The sequence below is a fragment of the Triticum urartu genome, chromosome 6 (assembly GCF_003073215.2).
Source record: "Triticum urartu cultivar G1812 chromosome 6, Tu2.1, whole genome shotgun sequence".
Lineage (NCBI taxonomy): Eukaryota > Viridiplantae > Streptophyta > Magnoliopsida > Poales > Poaceae > Triticum > Triticum urartu.
In genome coordinates this window covers 525,596,143-525,617,975 of record NC_053027.1, presented here as the reverse complement: position 1 = coordinate 525,617,975, position 21,833 = coordinate 525,596,143, and the positions used below count along the sequence as shown (strand labels likewise).

The window sequence follows — 21,833 nt, the reverse complement described above, 5'->3', positions numbered from 1 at the left end:
AAGAGATGACAGAGGCTCGGAGCATATCTTCCAGAATTTGATTGACTCGTTCTACTTGACCACTTGATTGAGGATGGAAGGCGGTGCTAAAAGAGAGACGAGTTCCCATAGCATTTTGGAAACTTTCCCAAAATCGAGAGGTGAAGAGACTCCCACGGTCTGAGTTAATTTCCAAGGGAACACCATGAAGAGACACTATTCGGGAGATGTATAAATCGGCTAGCTGGCTAGCGGTGATACTCTCATGAACAGGTAGAAAGTGGGCTACTTTGGAAACACGGTCGATCACGACGAAGATGGAATTATTCCCTCTCTTGGTCCTGGGAAACCCAGTGATGAAATCCATACTGATTTTATCCCATTTCCACTCGGGAATAGCCAAAGATTGAAGGGTGCCAACAGGCCGTTGATGCTCTGCTTTAACACGACGACAAACGTCGCAATTAGCAATGTATTGAGCGATTTCTCTCTTCATCCTAGTCCACCAAAACCTCTGGCGTAGGTCTTGATACATTTTAGTACTACCGGGATGAATGGTGGGAGGGGATTCATGAGCTTCCTTAAGGATCAGCCGCCTCAGGTTTCGTGCCTTTCGAACCACTAGGCGATTTCCAAAGTATACGACACCTTGATCATCAATGGAGAAACAATTCGTGACTCCTTTCTTAATGTTTCTCTTAATACGGGAGATTCCCGGATCTACCTTCTGTGCCTTGATGATCTGATCCGTAAGGATAGGTTTCGCCACCAGGGTGGATAGGAATCCTCGAGGAACAATGTGAAGATTAAGCTTACGAAATTCCTCATGGAGAAGTGGTTGACTTTGTTGTAACAGCAGGTTGTTACAATAGGATTTATGACTTAGTGCATCAGCCATGACATTGGCTTTGCCCGGGGTGTAAGTTATTCCTAAGTCATAATCCGAGATCAACTCGACCCAACATCATTGCCTGAGATTCAAATCCGGTTGGGTGAAGATATATTTCAAACTTTGGTGATCGGTGAAGATCTCGCAACGATTACCGAGAAGGTAATGTCGCCAAGTTTTGAGTGCATGGACTACAGCTGCAAGCTCTAGATCATGTGTGGGATAATTTTCCTCATGTGGGTGTAATTGCCGTGAAGCATAGGCAATTACCTGACGATCTTGCATGAGTATGCAACCTAGTCCTTGTCGCAAGGCGTCACAATAGATAATAAAGTCCTTGGAGAAATCTGGTGGTACCAGTACGGGAGCAGATGGCAGGCATCTTTTCAGTTCCTGGAAGCTAAACTCGCACTATGGAGTCCACTCGAACTTTTTATCTTTCTTGAGGAGTTCAGTTAGAGGTTTAGCAACCTTGGAGAAATTCTCGACGAAGCGGCGGCAATAGCTCGCTAGGCCAAGGAAGCTCCGAACTTGCTTGACCGTCTCAGGTGGAGTCCAATCAAGGACGGCTTGAACTCGCTCGGGATTGACAGCAATACCCTTACCAGAGATTACATGGCCTAGATAGGTCACTTCTGGCAACCAAAATTCACACTTGGAGAATTTGGCATAAAGGCGATGCTCTCGAAGTTTCATCAATACCAGCCTTAGATGTTCGGCATGCTCCTCTTCATTCTTGGAGTAGATGAGTATGTCATCGAGGTATACTACGACGAATTTATCCAAGTACTCCATGAAGACCGAGTTCATTAACCGAGAGAAAGTAGCTGGGGCATTGGTTAAACCGAAGGACATAACGGTGTACTCGTATTGGCCATAACGAGTAACAAAGGCCGTTTTGGGAATGTCCCCGTTTCTGATTTTGATTTGATGGTAACCCAACCTCAAATCCATCTTGGAAAAGACTGAGGATCCAGCGAGCTAATCATATAGATCGTTGATCCTGGGAAGCGGATATTTGTTCTTGATGGTGACCAAGTTGACAGGTCGGTAATCTACAACCATTCGATCCGTTCCATCCTTCTTCTTGACGAAGAGGACGGGGCAAGCCCAGGGAGAGGAACTAGGATGGATGAAACCCTTTTTCAAGGACTCATCGAGTTGGTTCTTAAGCTCGGCTAGTTCTAAGGGTGCCATCTTGTAGGGTCTTCTAGAAATTGGAATGGTTCCTGGAACAAGGTCTATCACAAACTCGACATCCCTGTCAGGTGGAACACCTGGCAGTTCCTCTGGAAAGACATCCGGAAAATCTCGGACTACCGGAACATCCTCAAGGTCTGGAAGGGGGTTGGCATTTAGGGAGTAAAGCTGGCGCTTGGCCACTCGAGTTAAGACATTGACCATCTTGCCCGATGGGTGAGTAAGTTGAACGGTTCTAGTGGCACAATCAATCTTAGCATAATGAGCTGACATCCAGTTCATACCCAAAATGATGTTTATGTCCGAGGACTTGAGAGCTATTAAGGATGCAAGGAAGACAAGTCTATCGACAAGAATTTCGTTCCCATGGCTTACTCTAGAAGTTTGCCATCTAGAGCCAGGGGTTTGAATTTCCATGGTAGAGGGCATGTCACAGAATGTGGTGTTATGCAATCGAGCATAGTTCTCGGATATGAATGAATGAGATGCTCCAGTATCGAAAAGAACAGATGTCGGATGGCAATTAACAAGGAGCGTACCAAGGACGACGTTAGGATCCTCATGAGCCTCCTCGGCTGAAACATAGTTGACATGGCCACGTGTAGTAGTGACCGGCTTGGCGAATAATGTCTTTCCCACGGGCTTACCACGGCCAACGGACTTTCCAGTTTGATTGGGGTTGTTGTTCTTGGGACACTCTCGGCTATAGTGACCCGGCTCTCCACACTTGAAGCATGTCACCACATTGGGGCGTGGACCATAGGGCTTGGGCGGTGCAAACTGCTAGTTGGGACGAGGCGCCTCAAAGGATGGCCTCGGAATGAACCTGGGTGGCAGTGTCGTGCTTGGGATCCACACCCGGCGCTTCTGAGCTCCAGAGCCGGATGAAGAGCCAAAATCACGTGAGTGCTTGCGTGAAGTGTCATAATCAGTCTGGCCTGTCTCAGCACTGATGGCTTTATTGACCAACTTCTGAAAGGAGGTGCACTCGTGCAGACGAAGATCGCGGCGAAGCTCAAAGCTGAGTCCCTTGCAGAACCTTGCCTGCTTCTTAGCGTCGGTAGATACCTCTTCGGGAGCATAACGTGCCAGATTCCCAAATTCATGACTATATGCATCCACATTCAGTCTTCCTTGGGTGAAATTGCAGAATTCCTCCCTCTTGCGATCCATGAGACCTTCCGGAATGTGATGCTCACGGAAAGCTTCACTGAATTCAGCCCAAGTAGTGATTTGGCCGACCGGCCGCATAGCTTCAATTTTTTCCCACCAGAGGCTAGCAGGGCCTTCGAGGTGATAGGTAGCATAGGTAACCTTGTCGGCTTCGGCTACGTTGGCAGAACGTAGCTTGTGGGTGATGCTGCGAAGCCAGTCATCTGCGTCGAGGGGCTCGACGGAATGGTTAAACTTTGGTGGGTATAGCTTGATAAAGTCATTGATTGACACCAAGTCATTTCGCGGATGGCGTGCAGTGTTCTGCTCAATCCGCTCCAGCAGGCGGTTAGTCTCATGCTTGTTTCTTTCCGCCTCCAGCATCACTTCGGCCAGAGAAGGCGGGTGAGGCAGATTTTCACCCCTAGCTGCACTGGCTTCCCCCTGCTCCGGGGCAGCAGGGTTGCTGTAGGTGTTGACCATACTAGAAGAAAACAAGACAACGGTTTAGATAAGGATGGCTCAAACTTAGCAAGGAGGTGCAGAATGTAATGGATAACATGGAATGCAGAGATGTTCATCCGTATGTCATGGTAATTTAAAACTGCCATATATATACCAACGGTCATACACATCATACATAGTTTAGTACAAGCCCAGGCTACAGTACAACTATGATGAAAGACGTTACATCTCATCGGAGGCATTCCAAGCTCCTATACATTATTTGTCTACACCTCCGGAATTGATTACACACAAAGTCATATTCCACAAGTCACGCAGGACAGTGGAGATACAACTATTACAATACTAGTGATACTACTACTAACTCAGACAGCTCCGTAGTAGTCCTCATAGAAGTCACCTCCATAGCTTGGAAGTTCAACGTGATCATCCGGGAACAGACGGTCCTGAGGAGCTTGTGGACCAAAGGGGCTAGGATGAGGTCTTGGACCAACAAACGGTGGCCTGTGAGGACCATGGGGTGGGGTGATGCCTCCCACATCACGCCAATCCACCATGTCTGGAAGAGCAGATCTCACAGGATACAGATCCCTTGTATCCATACATCCAGCTTGCACCGCGGGTGCAAACCGAGTCAATGTGGCCCAATGATCAGCACGGGTATTGAAAAGCTCCAGCCTCAAGGCCCGATTCTCTCGGCCCTTATCTTCGAGCATCTCGGCAGTGGTATGAGTTAATGAGTCCTCCTGAGTGGAGTCAGCATAGATAGCCTGAAGATACCCTTGCGCTCCCGGAAGTGAAGCTGGCATGTAACGGAAGTCGGTGTTCCGAAGCAGGCCAGTCCGAACTCGCATGATGGTCATCATGGAATAGGCAGCATCCTGCACAGCCATCTCAACAGTAACCCCGAGTCCATAGGAACAGTGAAGGGGCTTGGTAGATCCAGGATAAGAAGGAAATATCCTGACGGTGCAGAAATATTGTCTTTGATTAAAGTCTCGGAATTGCTCTTTGATGGTGTATTCGGGATACCAACGGTAACCCGTCTCGATCATTACCCATACTAACATAGCAGTATGACCGGGCACGTCGAGGCACCGGGTCAGGCGAACCACTTGGTTTTGAACACGGTTGGCCATCTGAAAGCACAACCACAATGCAAAGACATTAGAATTTCTAGGGAAAATTGGACAGAATAACAATTGTAAATGCTCAGAAAAAGATTTGAGACATCCACAACAGTTTGCAATACCACTCAACAACATCATATCAAGGTTCTGATCCAATTAGCAGCATACTAAAAATAGTACAAACTGAACTGGGGCTTGTAACAACAATCCTATAAGCTACTACGGATTAGTAACACGTGAACCTGGTAGAAGAAGAGAGCCTAGTCCTTAACCCACGTTGAATGAGAAGAGAATGACTCAGATCAGAGGGCATAAGGTAAAGGAGTAAAAGAGCCTTACGTTCCCTCCCAGAATCAATTCCCCTACATATAACTAAAGCATTTCTAGACTCGACATCGACCAGTTTGGCTCAATGAACCTACAGGCAGTCCGGCTCTAATGCCAACGCTGTCAGGACCCCGATTCCAAGTCACATCGATCTAGCCGGTAACACCTCATATCACTTTGCAGCCTCACGCACGGTATCCCACGGGTGACGCCTTACCATGGCCCGGGACCGTTTGCGTCTTTTCGCTCACGTATATGATAGTGTTGTTGGGGAACGTAGTAATTTTTAAATTTTCCTACGCACACTCAAGATCATGGTGATGCATAGCAACGAGAGGGGAGAGTGTGATCTACGTACCCTTGTAGATCGACAACGGAAGCATTGACACAACGTAGAGGAAGTAGTCGTACGTCTTCCCGATCCGACCGATCCAAGCACCGTTACTCCGGCACCTCCGAGTTCTTAGCACACGTACAGCTCGATGATGATCCCCGGGCTCCGATCCAGCAAAGCGTCGGGGAAGAGTTCCGTCAACACGATGGCGTGGTGACGATGATGATGTTCTACCGGCGCAGGGCTTCGCCTAAGCGCTGCAACGATATGACCGAGGTGGAATATGGTGGAGGGGGCACCGCACACGGCTAAGGAACGATCACGAGGATCAACTTGTGGATCTAGGGGTGCCCCCCTGCCCCTGTATATAAAGGAGCAAGGGGGAGGCCGGCCGGCCCTTGGTGTGCCAAGGAGAGGGGGGAGTCCTTCTCCTAGTGGGAGTAGGACTCCCCTTTCCTAGTCCAACTAGGAAGGAAGAGGGGGAAGGAAAGAGAGGGAGAGGGAGAGGGAAAGGGAAAGGGGGGCCGCACCCCCCCCTCCTAGTCCAATTCAAACTCCCCATGGGGGGCGCGCCACCTCCTAGGCTGCAGCCCTCTCTCTCCCCTCAGGCCCACTAAGGCCCAATACTTCCCCGGGGGGTTCCGGTAACCCCTCCGGCACTCCGGTTTTTCTCCGAAATTACCCGGAACAATTCCGGTGTCCGAATATAGCCGTCCAATATATCAATCTTTATGTCTCGACCATTTCGAGACTCCTCGTCATGTCTGTGATCACATCCGGGACTCCGAACAAACTTCGGTACATCAAAATTGCATAAACTCATAATAACTGTCATCGTAACTTTAAGCGTGCGGACCCTACGGTTCAAGAACAATGTAGACATGACCGAGACACGTCTCCGGTCAATAACCAATAGTGGGACCTGGATGCCCATATTGGCTCCTACATATTCTATGAAGATCTTTATCGGTCAGACCGCATAACATCATAGGTTGTTCCCTTTGTCATCGGTATGTTACTTGCCCGAGATTCGATCATCGGTATCCAATACCTAGTTCAATCTCGTTACCGGCAAGTCTCTTTACTCGTTCCATAATACATCATCTCACAACTAACATATTGGTTGTAATGCTTGCAAGGCTTATGTGATGTGCATTACCGAGAGGGCCCAGAGATACCTCTCCGACAATCGGAGTGACAAATCCTAATCTCGAAATACGCCAACCCAACATCTACTTTTGGAGACACCTGTAGAGCACCTTTATAATCACCCATTTACGTTGTGACATTTAGTAGCACACAAAGTGTTCCTCCGGCAAACGGGAGTTGCATAATCTCATAGTCATAGGAACATGTATAAGTCATGAAGAGAGCAATAGCAACATACTAAACGATCGGGTGCTAAGCTAATGGAATGGGTCATGTCAATCAGATCATTCAACTAATGATGTGATCTCGTTAATCAAATAACAACTCTTTGTTCATGGTTAGGAAACATAACCATCTTTGATTAACGAGCTAGTCAAGTAGAGGCATACTAGTGACACTCTGTTTGTCTATGTATTCACACATGTATTATGTTTCCGGTTAATACAATTCTAGCATGAATAATAAACATTTATCATGATATGAGGAAATAAATAATAACTTTATTATTGCCTCTAGGGCATATTTCCTTCAGTCTCCCACTTGCACTAGAGTCAATAATCTAGACTACACATTAATGATTCTAACACCCATGGAGCCTTGGTGCTGATCATGTTTTGCTCATGGAAGAGGCTTAGTCAACGGGTCTGCTACATTTAGATCCGTATGTATCTTGCAAATCTCTATGTCTCCCACCTGGACTAGATCCCGGATGGAATTGAAGCGTCTCTTGATGTGTTTGGTTCTCTTGTGAAATCTGGATTCCTTTGCCAAGGCAATTGCACCAGTATTGTCACAAAAGATTTTCATTGGACCCAATGCACTAGGTATGACACCTAGATCGGATATGAACTCCTTCATCCAGACTCCTTCGTTTGCTGCTTCCGAAGCAGCTATGTACTCCGCTTCGCATGTAGATCCCGCCACGACACTTTGTTTAGAACTGCACCAACTGACAGCTCCACCGTTTAATGTAAACACGTATCCGGTTTGCGATTTAGAATCATCCGGATCAGTGTCAAAGCTTGCATCAACGTAACTGTTTACGATGAGCTCTTTGTCACCTCCATATACGAGAAACATATCCTTAGTCCTTTTCAGGTACTTCAGGATGTTCTTGACCGCTGTCCAGTGATCCACTCCTGGATTACTTTGGTACCTCCCTGCTATACTTATAGCAAGGCACACATCAGGTCTGGTACACATCAGGTCTGGTACACAGCATACATGATAGAGCCTATGGCTGAAGCATAGGGAACATCTTTCATTTTCTCTCTATCTTCTGCAGTGGTCGGGCCTTGAGTCCTACTCAATTTCACACCTTGTAACACAGGCAAGAACCCTTTCTTTGCTTGATCCATTTTGAACTTCTTCAAAATTTTGTCAAGGTATGTGCTTTGTGAAAGTCCAATTAAGCGTTTTGATCTATCTCTATAGATCTTAATGCCTAATATGTAAGCAGCTTCACCGAGGTCTTTCATTGGAAAACTCTTATTCAAGTATCCCTTTATGCTATCCAGAAATTCTATATCATTTCCAATTAGTAATATGTCATCCACATATAATATCAGAAATGCTACAGAGCTCCCACTCACTTTCTTGTAAATACAGGCTTCTCCAAAAGTCTGTACAAACCCAAATGCTTTGATCACACTATCAAAGCGTTTATTCCAACTCCGAGAGGCTTGCACCAGTCCATAAATGGATCGCTGGAGCTTGCACACTTTGTTAGCTCCCTTTGGATCGATAAAACCTTCTGGTTGCATCATATACAACTCTTCTTCCAGAAATCCATTCAGGAATGCAGTTTTTACATCCATTTGCCAAATTTCATAATCATAAAATGCGGCAATTGCTAACATGATTCGGACAGACTTAAGCATCGCTACGGGTGAGAAGGTCTCATCGTAGTCAATCCCTTGAACTTGTCGAAAACCTTTTGCGACAAGTCGAGCTTTGTAGACAGTAACATTACCGTCAGCGTCAGTCTTCTTCTTGAAGATCCATTTATTCTCAATTGCTTGCTGATCATCGGGCAAGTCAACCAAAGTCCACACTTTGTTCTCATACATGGATCCCATCTCAGATTTCATGGCTTCAAGCCATTTTGCGGAATCTGGGCTCACCATCGCTTCTTCATAGTTCGCAGGTTCATCATGATCTAGTAGCATGACTTCCAGAACAGGATTACTGTACCACTCTGGTGCGGATCTCACTCTGGTTGATCTACGAGGTTCAGTAGTATCTTGTTTTGAAGGTTCATGATCATCATCATTAGCTTCCTCACTAACTGGTGTAGGTGTCACTGAAACAGTTTTCTGTGATGCACTACTTTCCAATAAGGGAGCAGGTACAGTTACCTCATCAAGTTCTACTTTCCTCCCACTCGCTTCTTTCGAGAGAAACTCCTTCTCTAGAAAGGATCCATTTTTAGCAACGAATATCTTGCCTTCGGATCTGTGGTAGAAGGTGTACCCAACAGTCTCCTTTGGGTATCCTATGAAGACACATTTCTCCGATTTGGGTTCGAGCTTATCAGGTTGAAGGTTTTTCACATAAGCATCGCAGCCGCAAACTTTAAGAAACGACAACTTTGGTTTCTTGCCAAACCATAGTTCATAAGGCGTCGTCTCAACGGATTTCGATGGTGCCCTATTTAACGTGAATGTGGCCGTCTCTAAAGCATAACCCCAAAACGATAGCGGTAAATCAGTAAGAGACATCATAGATCGCACCATATCTAGTAAAGTACGGTTACGACGTTCAAAGGTGATTTCTCAATATAAGCAGTAGGAACATGTCAGGACCCCGATTCCAAGTCACATCGATCTAGCCGGTAACACCTCATATCACTTTGCGCCCTCAGGCACGGTATCCCACGGGTGACGCCTTATCATGGCCCGGGACCGTTTGTGTCATTTGGCTCATGTATATGATAGTGTCGCTAGCATCCATATGACAGAGAACCCGGGCCGACATGGCTAGTCGTGAACCCAAAGCGGCACAGACCTATGGAGACAGGCATACATGAATCACATCGAGCATGTCGGTCATCAGCGAGTGATTCCGGGCTGTATCACTGGGCTAACAGGACTCCGGGGAACCCGGGCTGTAGCAGGCTAGGCAGGACTCCGGATGTCACCGCGTGACATTTCCCTGAAGGGACAGACATAGGAAGGACGTGAAACACATGCCGGCCAGTCAAGCGTCCTGAGCAGTAGTGCTGGGCTAGCAGGACTCCGGTGAACCGGGCTGTAGCGGACAACTATGGCTCGAGGAACACTAGACTACATTTCCCCATAAGAAAGGCTGCCAAGGATAAACAACTAGATTGTCGGATCCCACTCATACCAAGCATTTCAATCATACACACAATATGCCCGATATGAGTACATACAACATGGCATCACAACAAAACTCTACAACTCAAGTACTTTATTTAAAGGCTCTAGAGAGCCATACATAACATGTTCATACAGATAGGGGTAACATGACCCGACACTCAAGTTATACAATCATACAAGCACAAGCGGAAGCAACTAGTCTGAGTACAGACACTAGAAAGAAAGAAGGCTCCTCGAAGCCTGTCTATCTACATAGGGCCCTCCATGGCCAGGATCACCACCTGGGTGGCTAGTCACTCGTCGACATCAAGGTCTACATAAAACCCATCGGAGGGGCGGTGTTGTTGTCTGAAAACAATAAATAAACAAACATGAGTACAAGGTACTCAGCAAGTCTTACATCAGAACCTAATATACATGCTCATTCTCAAGAAGGTGGTGGGGTTATTGCAGCAAGCCAGCTTTGACTCTTGGCTAAGCTATCCTACGGAACTCCACTAGTAAAATAGTTTTCGCACACGAGTCCACTACTCACCATCACAATACTCCACCGGGGATCCTCTCTCGTCATCCTACGAGAGGGCCATCATCGGTACTCACACTTATCTTGAGTCTTTTAGTAGTAACCATTTACTTGTCTATGAACTGTATAGGCAACCAAGTAGTCCTTTACCGCAGACACAGCTATTCAAATAGATGATGTTAACCTTTCAAGGGTATACTTCTTCATACACGCTTTCACCACTTACCGCCGTTTACACGACATGTACTCGGCAACCTTCAAGCGGAAGCCCAGCGAGGGTGTCGGCCATGGCCTACCTAAACACTTAAGTCTCTAGTCCAGGTTTATCGCCTATCCAGGTTCCATCCGCAGGGAGTCCGGCCGAGGTTTCCACATACGGCCCCGAACGATGTGAACAGGGTCCCGAGACGCCAAACGGGTGCCCGGCATACCCGGCCACGGTGTATCTACCACAACATAGCCCACCCCTAGGGTCAGTGCTACGCACGGCCGCCAACACATAACCTACAAACACCAGAAACTATTTGCAACTCCTGGATAGAGTACTAGGGTGATTAAGAAGCCGAGAGGGTCCATTGGTTTCGGGCCTAATGTACGGTAGTAACTGCATCTTAAATCACACATACAAATCTCAGTTCTTATGGACGGTCTCAATGAAACAACCCACCATGTACTCCTACATGGCCTCTCATCGATACCTTTACCAAAACATGTTCAACACATCCCTCACATTACCGACATAAACATTTCACTCTAGCCCATCACCCAGATGAACCAGACCTGACACAACTCTAAGCATAGCAGGCATGGCAAGGTAGGAATCACATACATGGCTCAATCAACTCCTACACATGCTAGTGGGTTTCATCTAGTTACTGTGGCAATGACAGGTCATGCAGAGGATAAGGGTTCAACTACCGTAGCACACAGCAGTTTGAATCGCGTTGTCTTAATGCAGTAAACAAGAGCAGAAGCGAGAACATGGGTTTGTATCGGAATGATCAATGGGTTGCTTGCCTGTTGTAGAGGTAGTAGGGTACTGCCCTTCAGACGGATACTCAGGGTTATCCTCGGAGGCAGAACCTACCACGAAAGACACACCGAACATAATCAACACATGGCAATATGCAACAATATGATGCATGCTATGACATAGCAAGATGAAAGTGTCTTGGCCTAATGCAAGCTAAAAAAGAAGGGGATGAACTCATTTGAATCAAAGATTCAAATATTAGTTCATTAAACATGGCCTTATTAGTGCATTACCTTATTCTGCTTAAACAGCAAGGTTAACTTGTTTTGTCATGCATGAAACCATTATAGATGGATAGATTGAATTTTTCTGATCATTTTTCATATATAAATCTTTGCATTTGGAGCTATGGTTGATTTTCTATGATTTTTAGAAGTTTTGACTATTTTCTGGAATTTCCTATGGAAGAATAAATCCAGTAATTGAATTAATGCGTCAGCATGACATAGGTGTGACGTCAGCGGGTCAACTGGGTCGGCCAGGTCAAACCTGACTGGTGGGCCCTCTCTGTCAGTGTCACAACTAGTTAACAGAATTAAATTAACACTAATTAGTTGTCAGTGGGGCCTGGGCCCACATGTCAGTGTCTAAACTAATTAGAATTAGTTAAAACTAATCTTAAACTGATTAGCAGACCGGCCCGACCTGTCATAGACTCAGGGGGTCTACCTGGGCCCACACAGGGGTCAAACAGAGTCAAACTCGCCGGCGGCTTGACGCTGGCGACGACAGACGCAGCGGAGGGGCTCGGGTTTGCGTCTCCGGCGACCAAATCGATGGCGGAGAGCAGCTACATGACACGGGGAGCGAGCCGCGTCGTTTGGAGGAGAAAGTGGAGCTCGGGGAGGCTTGGAACGACGCCGGCGACGACCTTGGCGGTCGCCGGAGTTCGGGCGAGGATAAACCTGAAGCTATGGGGCACGGCGAGGCGCGGGGAGTGGTGCGTTAGGCTCCTGGGAGCGCGTGGAAGACAAAGGCGCGCTCGGTGGCGTCCCAACGTGGCTATGGCCACGACGGCGACGTGCGATGGCGGCGGCGAGCTTCGGCTTTGATGGCAGAGGGGGTTAGAGGACGCGGACGAGCACGGGGAGAGGGGGAAACGGTGGCGGAGCTCACAGCGGTTGCAGGGGAGCGATCGGCGAGCTCGGGGAAGGGCTGGAGCGAGCGGTGCGGCGAAGGGGATCTCCGGTGGCCGGAGTTGAGAACGAGCTCGGTGCAGCATCTCCGGGGCGAGCGAGCGCACGGGGCTCGGCCTACTTGATGCAGTCGACGACGGCGGAGCTTCCTGGTATGTCGGGGCAGCAAATGGACGGCGGTGGCTGTGGTGAAGCTTGTCGGCGGCGACGGCTGCGCTCGGCAGGAAGAGGGGGAGAGAGCTAGAGAGGGAGAGATGCCATGGGGAGTGTGGGAAGAAAGAGAGGGAGACGTGGGAGGCGGTGTGGCACTCGTAGACGCCTCCAGGGCGTCGGCGGAAGCAGGAGGTGGCCGGCGTGTGGCCGCGGGCGCCGGCCACGCGCTCCTCATCCTCCTGGCGAGAGGAGGAGGAAGACTGGCAAGGCCAGTCGACTGGGTCGAGTCAGGTGGGCTGGTGGGCTGCGCCTGGTAAGTTCTCTCTCTCTCCTTTTTTCTGTTTTGTTTTGTTTTTCTATTTTTCTGCAACTGCTGGGCTTTATTAAAAATATCTAGACATCTTTTAAAATCCTGAAAATAATCAGGGGCTCTGTTTAGATTATTTCCAACAGCCCACACTTATTTCCAGAATTATTTGAGCATTTAAATTATTTTATAGCATTTAAATGCCCAAATTCAAATACCTATGATTTAATTCAAGAAAATCCAGAATGTCCTAGAAAAGAGTGCACCATTTTTGCCAGGGGTTTTAGCCCAATCCAGAAATGATGAACATTTTGTGAAGGGCATTTTGGGTTCATTGAAAATAATTTTAGTAAACCCTAGTTGTTTCCAGGGGGTGCTGGGGGTTCTGTTATCCCCATTTCAAATTTAAAAGGAATTTAAACTTGATGCACACTCTAATTCTTGAACTAGCTAGGGTGTGACAGAACAACTGGATCAACATTATAAATTATAGTCTCCTCTTTAGCTGGTACCGGTTCTTTAATTTCTTCTTTAATAGGTGGGTGATATTTAAACGACTTCTCCTTAGGGAGATCAATGTGAGTAGCAAAAGATTCACAAAAGGAGGCTACAATCTCAGAGTCAAGTCCATATTTAGTGCTAAACTTTTGAAAAGCATCGGTATGCATAAAAGATTTAACACAATCAAACTTAAGCTTAATACTTGACTCTTTACCTTCGTCGAGTTCCCAATCTTCAGAGTTGCGTTTAATTCTTTCCAAAAGATCCCACCGGAATTCAATAGTATTCTTCATAAAAGAACCAACATAAGAAGTGTCAAGCATGGATCGATCATTATGAGAAAGCCGAGCATAAAAATTCTGGATAATAATTTCTCTTGAGAGCTCATGATTGGGGTATGAATATAACATTGACTTAAGCCTCCCCCAAGCTAGAGCGATACTTTCTCCTTCACGAGGCCAAAAATTATATATGTAATTCCGATCACGATGAACTAGATGCATAGGATATTTTTTTTTGGTGAAACTCCAATTTCAATCGGTTCCAAATCCAAGATCAAATATCATCGCATAGCCTATACCATGCCAATGATTTTCCCTTCAAAGATAAAGGGGTAAACCTTCTTCTTAACTTCATCTCCAGGTAAACCTGCAAGCTTAAACAATCCACAAACTTCTTCCACATATATCAAGTGCATATCAGGATGTTCGCTTCCATCTCCCGCATAAGGATTAGCTAGCAGTTGTTTTATCATACCCGAAGGAATTTCATATTCAATATTTTCAGTAGGTGCAGTAGGTTGAGGGGTAACTAATTGTGGTTCCAGTAGAGGTGAAGATACCCCGAACAAACCCCCCAAAGGATTGCTTTCCATAGTAACAAGTGACAATAAATTTCAGCACGTAGTAATAATTTTTCCTTACAAATTTCCACTTACCAAGAGCGCTTCACTCCCCGGCAACGGCACCAGAAAATAGCCTTGATGACCCACACGTATATGGGGTCAATTGTAGTCTTTTCGATAAGTAAGAGTGTCAAACCCAACGAGGAGCAGAAGGAAATGACAAGTGGTTTTCAGCAAGGTAATGTATGCAAGTGCTGAAATTGTAAGTAACAGAGTAGTTTGATAGCAAGATAATTTGTAACAAGCAAGTAACGATGATAGTAACAAAAGTTTAGCAAGGTATCCCAATCCTTTTGAGGCAAATGACAAGCCAAGACGGTCTCTTATAATAAGCAAAGCGTTCTTGAGGATACACGGGAATTTCGTCTAGTCACTTTCATCATGTTGATTCGATTTGTGTTCGCTACTTTGATAATTTGATATGTGGGTGGACCGGTGCTTAGGTGATGTTATTACTTGAACAACCCTCCTACTTATGATTAACCCCCTCGCAAGCATCTGCAACTACGAGAAAAGTATTAAGAATAAATTCTAACCATAGCATTAAACTTTTGGATTCAATCGGTCCCTTACGGAATAGCGCATAAACTAGGGTTTAAACTTTTGTAACTCTCGCAACCCATCATCTAATAACTACTCCACAATGCATTCCCTTAGGCCCAAATATGGTGAAGTGTCATGTAGTCAATGTTCACATGACACCACTAAGGGAATCACAACATACATACTAGCAAAATATCGAACACATATCAAGTTCACATGATTGATAATCATGCTCAAGATTAGAGGGGTATTAAATATCATATTAGATCTGAACATATAATCTTCCACCAAATAAACCATGTAGTAATCAACTACAAGATGTAATCAACACTACTAGTCACCCACAAGCACCAATCTATAGTTCTGGTACAAAGATTGAACATAAGAGATGAACTAGGGTTTGAGAGGAGATGGTGTTGTTGAAGATATTGATGGAGATTTCCCTTCCCAAGATGGGAGAGTTGTTGGTGATGATGATGACAATGATTTCCCCCTTCGGGAGGGAAGTTCCCCCGGCGAAATCTCTCCGCCAGAGGGCAAAAGTGCTCCTGCCCAAGTTTCGCCTTGAGACGGTGGCACTCCGTCCCGAAAGTCCTCTCCTTATTTTTTTTCTAGGTCAAAATGACTTATATACCAGAAGATGGGCATCGGAGGTGGGCTGGGCTGAGCACAACCCACCAGGGCGCGCCTGGGGGGGCCAGGCACGCCCTGGTGTCTTGTGCTCACCAGGTGCCCCCCCCCCCCGGTGGTTATTTGCTCCAATATTTCTTATCTATTCCATAAAAAACCTCATGAAGTTTCAACTTGTTTGGAGTTGTGCAGAATAGGTGGCCCGATGTAGCTTTTCCAGGTCTAGATTTCCAACTGCCGGAATTCTCCCTCTTTGTGTGAACCTTGCATATTATAAGACAAAAGGCATTAGAATTACTCCAAAAAGCATTATTACTGATAAAAACATCATAAATAACAGTAGGTAAACATGATGCAAAATGGACGTATCATTGATATGGACGAATGTTCACTTAATTTGCACTTAGTGGATTCAACTAGTAAGAAACCATTGGGTAGATAAATGATGTGCTCATACTTGCTAATATGAATTATGTACCCATGGATTTCATTGTGCTTGATATTGAATGTAATTCATCTTGTCCTATAATACTTGGTAGGCCTTTCCTACGAACCATAGGTGCTATTATTGATATGAAAGAAGGAAATATAATTCCAATTTCCATTAAAGAAAGGAATGGAACATTTCCCTAGAAATAGAATTAAACCACCATATGAATCTATTATGAAGGCCAACTATGGGATTAAAACTAAGGATGACAATACTTGAAACAATGTCTTACACCTTGCTAGGGCCGTAAAACAATAGCCCGGGGACTCCCTCAATAACCACCCGCCTAAAGCTCTGCAATGTTGTCGGTGGTGACAGTGGAGCTCATCCACAAGCCTCTCTCGTTGACCATCTTCTCCTCAGTCGCCTCCTCGGTGGCGCCCTTTCCCTTGCTGACCATCTTTTGAGATGGGAAGGAGGTGGGAGGAGGAGAAGGTTCGGGTCTGGCTCTGTTCACCGAGCGCTGGAGCATGAGGAATTTGGGTGCTGAAGGAGATGGGAAGGCATGAAGCAAACTGGGTTCATCCTTCGCTTTTATAGCCTAGTAAAATACCAAGGGGCTTCACGGCGTGAGGTAATTTTGTCGTTTCCCAACCACGTTCTGCATTATATGCGCACGTGGGTCGAGGTATTTTGTTGATGATATTGCCAAAAATCCGGAGCACTATGCTTTATTGACAGAACATGCCAATGGAAACGGCCTCGACCCACGGCAAACTCAGCATAATGACTAACGATGGGACCATTCAGTTCTATAGTGCATGGCAACGGTTCATTTTTCGGTCAAAGTTGTCAGAGCACAACCCAATCGACCCACATGTGCTAGCACTACAAAACTTTGTTGTTTAGCTACCTACGATTGATAGGGTCCTCGGATCCTACATAGGATAAAAACACTTCTCGAGGATTATGGGTTTGACCTCCTCGGATGCCCGGAGTATCTAATTTCTCGGACTTAAAAGCAAAGGACATGGTTATAGTAGAGGAAAATGCCAAAGAGAAGGAGCCGAATAAACCCACGAGAGACACCGAATCCAAGGGAGTCCTCGGACACGGAATCAAGACGGAGCATCAAGTTTATAGAACTTGCCTATGAAGCCGGAGACTCAAGACAAAACCACTCCGAAGAGTTCGATGTCCACGCCCTGAAGAACAGTTCAGGGGCTACTGACGGTGTCCCGGACTAGGGGGTGCTAACCATGTTGGTCCCATCATAGTGGGCCTGGCCGAGGACCCTTGGATCATCAACAAATGGGCCAAGACTGCCATGCCCCAAGGCGCACTCGAGATGGAATCCTCCGAAGACTTGGCGCATACTTCAAGACTTGTATGAATCTTCGGCATGATTATCCCTAGATGTAACCGACCTCATGTGAACCCTAGTACCCCTGGTCCCTATATAAGCCGAGGGGTTTAGAACATAGGGTAGAGAATTAGACATTCGCATACGATCTCGAGGTAGATCATCCTGTACTCAAACACAATCAATACAACAAAAGTAGGACGTAGGGTTTTACCTCTTCAAGAGGGCCCGAACCTGGGTAAACACCGTCTCCCTTGTTCCTCCTCTTACCATCTAGCTAAGTTCACTAGCTCGGGACCCCCTACCTGAGATTTGCCAGATTTAACCCAGACACTCAGCAAGTCCATAAATATTGTGCAGTGGATATGCATTATAGCTAATACCGATTCTAGATCGGTCACGGCAATGGTTTTGGAAAGTATCTTATAGAAATCAAATTTCACTTAAAACATGTGGTCATTAGACTTAACGGGTTGATAGAATCTCCGATAGACTCCTTTCCCTCCGTGTTCGCAGATCTTTCCCACATCAGGGAGTGACAAGCCATAATTCATTACTCTACAGAGGTGTGGTTACCTGAACGATTAACTTAGACCTTTTGCCTGGTCCATAACCTTGCACATTCAAGATGCGTGGTTGGGTCTATGATACGAGTCTTTCACCCTTCCGTGCCCTAGCTCGAGAGGTATTTACGCCGCCCTGGTGAACAAGAATTGATGGCCCTGTGCCGATAGGGTATTTACGGCACCCATAGCCGATAGGATATTCAGCTCCCTGGGCTGGCTTACAGATTTACGCCCCGCGGCGATAAGTTGTGTGAGAGCACATCGACATTAAGAAGGCGCTATTTACTCGCCCGTTCCATTCTGGGATATGTGGTCAACACTATCACTACAACACTGGAATATCTGTTGACTTTGGTTGTTAAGCCTGATGTAATTTATTCACAAACTGAATTCATTTTTGAACGCTAAAGTATGTTCTGAATGTACTCTTGTGAATATGTCCTATGTTCACAAACTGAATTCACAACTTGGAGTAGACTATTTCCTACAATGACTACTCCAGTCTGAATGTGAAAGTAGTCTGAATGTAGATTGTTTCCTACAGTGACTACTCCAGTTTCAGATCAAGTTCAAATGCTCTAGTTTCTGACAACAAGTCTTAAGTGTAAATTGCACCGACATGGATGTTTCAGAGCAAGTTTAAATACTCTGAATGTTGGTGTAAATCGCGCCAACATGGATGTTTTTGGCAGCAAGTTTCTGGAGTAAAATTCTGTTAAAATTCTGGAGTACTACCCGCTGCCTGATCCTCTTCTTGTTTTTCAATGTTCATCTGCAGCTTGGGGCATAGGCGAACATCAATCCGTCATCAGCCGCATAGTTTGGGCGCACTCAACTCCATGTCGACCTCCATTGCCTTCAAAGTCACCATCTTCGATTCCAGGGCTCTCATCTTCTCCAGCCACGGTTGTCAACTGGCCGTCAACTTGAGCAGCAGCGAAGAGGCAAACATGCCCATTGACGCGTCAGCACACGAACCTCTGGATGCTCCTCATGGTCAGAACATTCTGCTTTTCGTGTACAGCCTGTTTGTGTGCGCGCACATGTGTGCGTGATTAGATCACAAGTTAAACAAGACTGATCAAGTTCATTAGAAAGTTGATATGCCTGCATACTGTGTACAACTGATGCCATGTCACCAGTGAAAACTGAGCTCACATATCATATTTCTGCCGACAGGGCAGAGGTTCAAAGCAAGACAACAAGAAAACAGAGCGTTCTGCTGCAGTTCCGAGTTCCAAGCAGACCATATCCATCTGATTCTAGTTGTTACATGAAGGTTGAGAGAGCACCATCGCATATTACCAACACATTCAGACACTTCGCATACAAAATACTTTCCACTGCCAAGACTTACAAGTTATTGACTTGACTTACGAAACAGAGTCGATAAAAACAGAGTCCACATCGATACAACAATAGTTGCACATCTTACAAAGCTGATTTGAACAAACAAACAGCCGCTGGCACAACAGAAACAAACAGATATAACTGGGAGCGGGTATACTTCACAACATTCACGCCTGACCACCATCAAACACATCCCTCTCACTCTCTGCGCCATAATTGTCACCAATTTTATATTTTTTTTAAAAGAGCAATTGTCACCAATTTACTTTTTCTCACAAAAGTTTTTTAGGCAAACAAGGTAGGACCTCCCTGGCTCCATTGCATAGATGAAACATAAGTCGTACAGCCTTAACACAGGAACTTAGAAAAAGATAATTTACAGGCACTAGACAAGGATTGGAGAAGAGAACACGATGGTCGATTCAGTCTACATCAAGGCACGTCTCCTCCTAACAAGGAACGCATCTATCTCCTCCTAAACGAAGGGCGTCTCCCTCCTCCGCCTGTCCCAGCTATATTTACACCTTTCACAGTGGAGTTGCTCTTCGTGTCCCTCCTTTCCACGCCAAAGTTAGGGCATTTGTCTCCTCCTAACCGGGAGGGCGTCTCAAGCATCTCCTTCCTGAAGTAATCCTTTCTCCGCCTGTCACAGCTATATTTACACCTCTCACGGTAGAGTTCCTCTTCATGCCCCTCCTTTCCACACCCAAGTTCTATGTCGCTTGGGTGCAAAATATTGGATCCGTCCACACACAGTGCGCAACTGCTTCTGAAGCGGCTCAACAGCTTTTCTGAAGAGGGAGAGAGGAAGGCAGAGAATTAGCTAGGATCAACCAAGTTGCGTATCATGAACATTACTAGAACCACCACGTACACATACCTAAGATGGTGCATGTTTCGACAATTAGTCTGTATGGACACTGCACATAGCGTAGCTCAGCAAAGAAGCTCTGCTCGTCGCTGCCTTCTGTGCGGCGGGCAGAGAAGTTCAGGTGATACCAGTAATCTTCCCTGAAAGCAACACAGGCGACCTTCGGCTGATCAGGAAACCAGAACATGGCATCCTGCATATATAATACAAGTGAAATGGATCTCAGACAAGCATAACTAACTAAAGCAGTACATGGATACATATATATGCAAGAATTGAGGCGGAGAAAAGACTAGCTGCAGGTAGCCTGTGGATCTGTAGTAGAGTATTGTACCGGGTGGTTGGAGTTGTAATGTCGGAGGGCATAGAGGGCGAGTTTGCAAATGCGGTGGTCATCGAATTCTCTGTCATCAAAGGAAACGATTAATTATATATAATAAACAAAACAAAACAGGGATTCAACGCAATCGATCGAGGAATGTATTGACAATATAAGAAAAGAAAACAAGGTAAAAATTCCTTGAGATATACGTCACGTACTCTGGTGTGCGCGGTTTACGCACATCAAACGAGGGGACATCAGATCGAGGTGATACTCTTGGGATCTTACGCTGCGCCATCCAATCCAGTATCATCTTCCCAGGGTAAGAGAACCAGGCTCCCATGGAGTCGATGGATCCTGCTGCTGTGCTGCCTTCCTCTCCCCTGCTTCGTCGCTCGCGGTCTCGGGATAGATCGCACAACCGGTGGGATCTGTATATATAGATAGATAGAAAAGATACTTCCTTATAATTGCATTGTAGGCCGGAAGAAAGAGAGGCCAATACGAACACGGAATCGATCGATTTCTGAAAAATGAAATAGATTCCTCAAAAAAACACGGAATCGATCCGGCAAACTAATCGGGTACGCGTCCTTGGGCGGATCTAGGCGGGGCGCACCGAGAAATCGTAAAGGTCCCCTCCCTGCCCTACAGTAGCCGGCGGGATTCATTGATTTGATTTAACAACAACAAAGAGACCAGCAACCTAGGGAAGCAACCTAGATGCTCATACCTCAGAGGAAGGAGACCCAGTGGCGCGATGTCTTGAGGGGCGACGAAGAAGGGGAGCGGCGATGGCGGTGGCGGTGTCGGCGTCGGCGGCGGCGAGTGTTGGTGGAGATTGAGGCGACGGCGGTCACGGTGCGGTACGGCCGCCAGGAGCGGAAGGGGAGAAGGCTCTGGATAGTGGGAAAAGAATCTACGAGACCAGGTGTCACGCGAGATCCTCCTAATGATACCTGACATTCATAAATCACAAAACATCCCTCATCTTTCATTTAAAATCGGAGGAAGAGATTAGATGCTTTGTGATTTGTAAATGCCACGTGTCATCCATCAGGACGGGTCTCACCTACTAACCGTGAGACCTGGTCTTATATAATTTTTTCTCTAGATAGTGAATGATGATAGTGGATAGTAAGATTTACCTGGTATTTTTTTTTAAAATATATTAATCTAAGATTTTCTATGGATAACATGATCTTTTGAAAAGCACGTTGTAAAAAACTTACAGT

General features: G+C 46.1%; 1 protein-coding gene across 1 annotated transcript; it reads right to left on the bottom strand.

Annotated features, from left to right (window-relative positions):
• Window positions 1–19,730: 19,730 nt before the first annotated feature.
• LOC125512652 lies at window positions 19,731–21,535 on the bottom strand. The gene is made up of 5 exons (XM_048677749.1): window positions 21,332–21,535; window positions 20,817–21,029; window positions 20,611–20,680; window positions 20,286–20,469; window positions 19,731–20,196 (listed from the first exon to the last, which is right to left on the bottom strand). Exons 2-5 carry the CDS (start codon window positions 20,939–20,941, stop codon window positions 19,871–19,873), a joined length of 705 nt encoding a protein of 234 aa, XP_048533706.1. The 5' UTR covers window positions 20,942–21,029; window positions 21,332–21,535; the 3' UTR covers window positions 19,731–19,870.
• Window positions 21,536–21,833: the final 298 nt, after the last annotated feature.

Coding starts and splice junctions, on each gene's coding strand:
- LOC125512652 (XM_048677749.1), bottom strand. CDS start 20,941: ATGGGAGCCTGGTTCTCTTACCCTGGGAAGATGATACTGGATTGGATG. Junction 20,681..20,816: donor CGTAAACCGCGCACACCAGA/GTACGTGACGTA, acceptor CTTTGATGACAG/AGAATTCGATGACCACCGCA. Junction 20,197..20,285: donor CGAAACATGCACCATCTTAG/GTATGTGTACGT, acceptor CTCCCTCTTCAG/AAAAGCTGTTGAGCCGCTTC.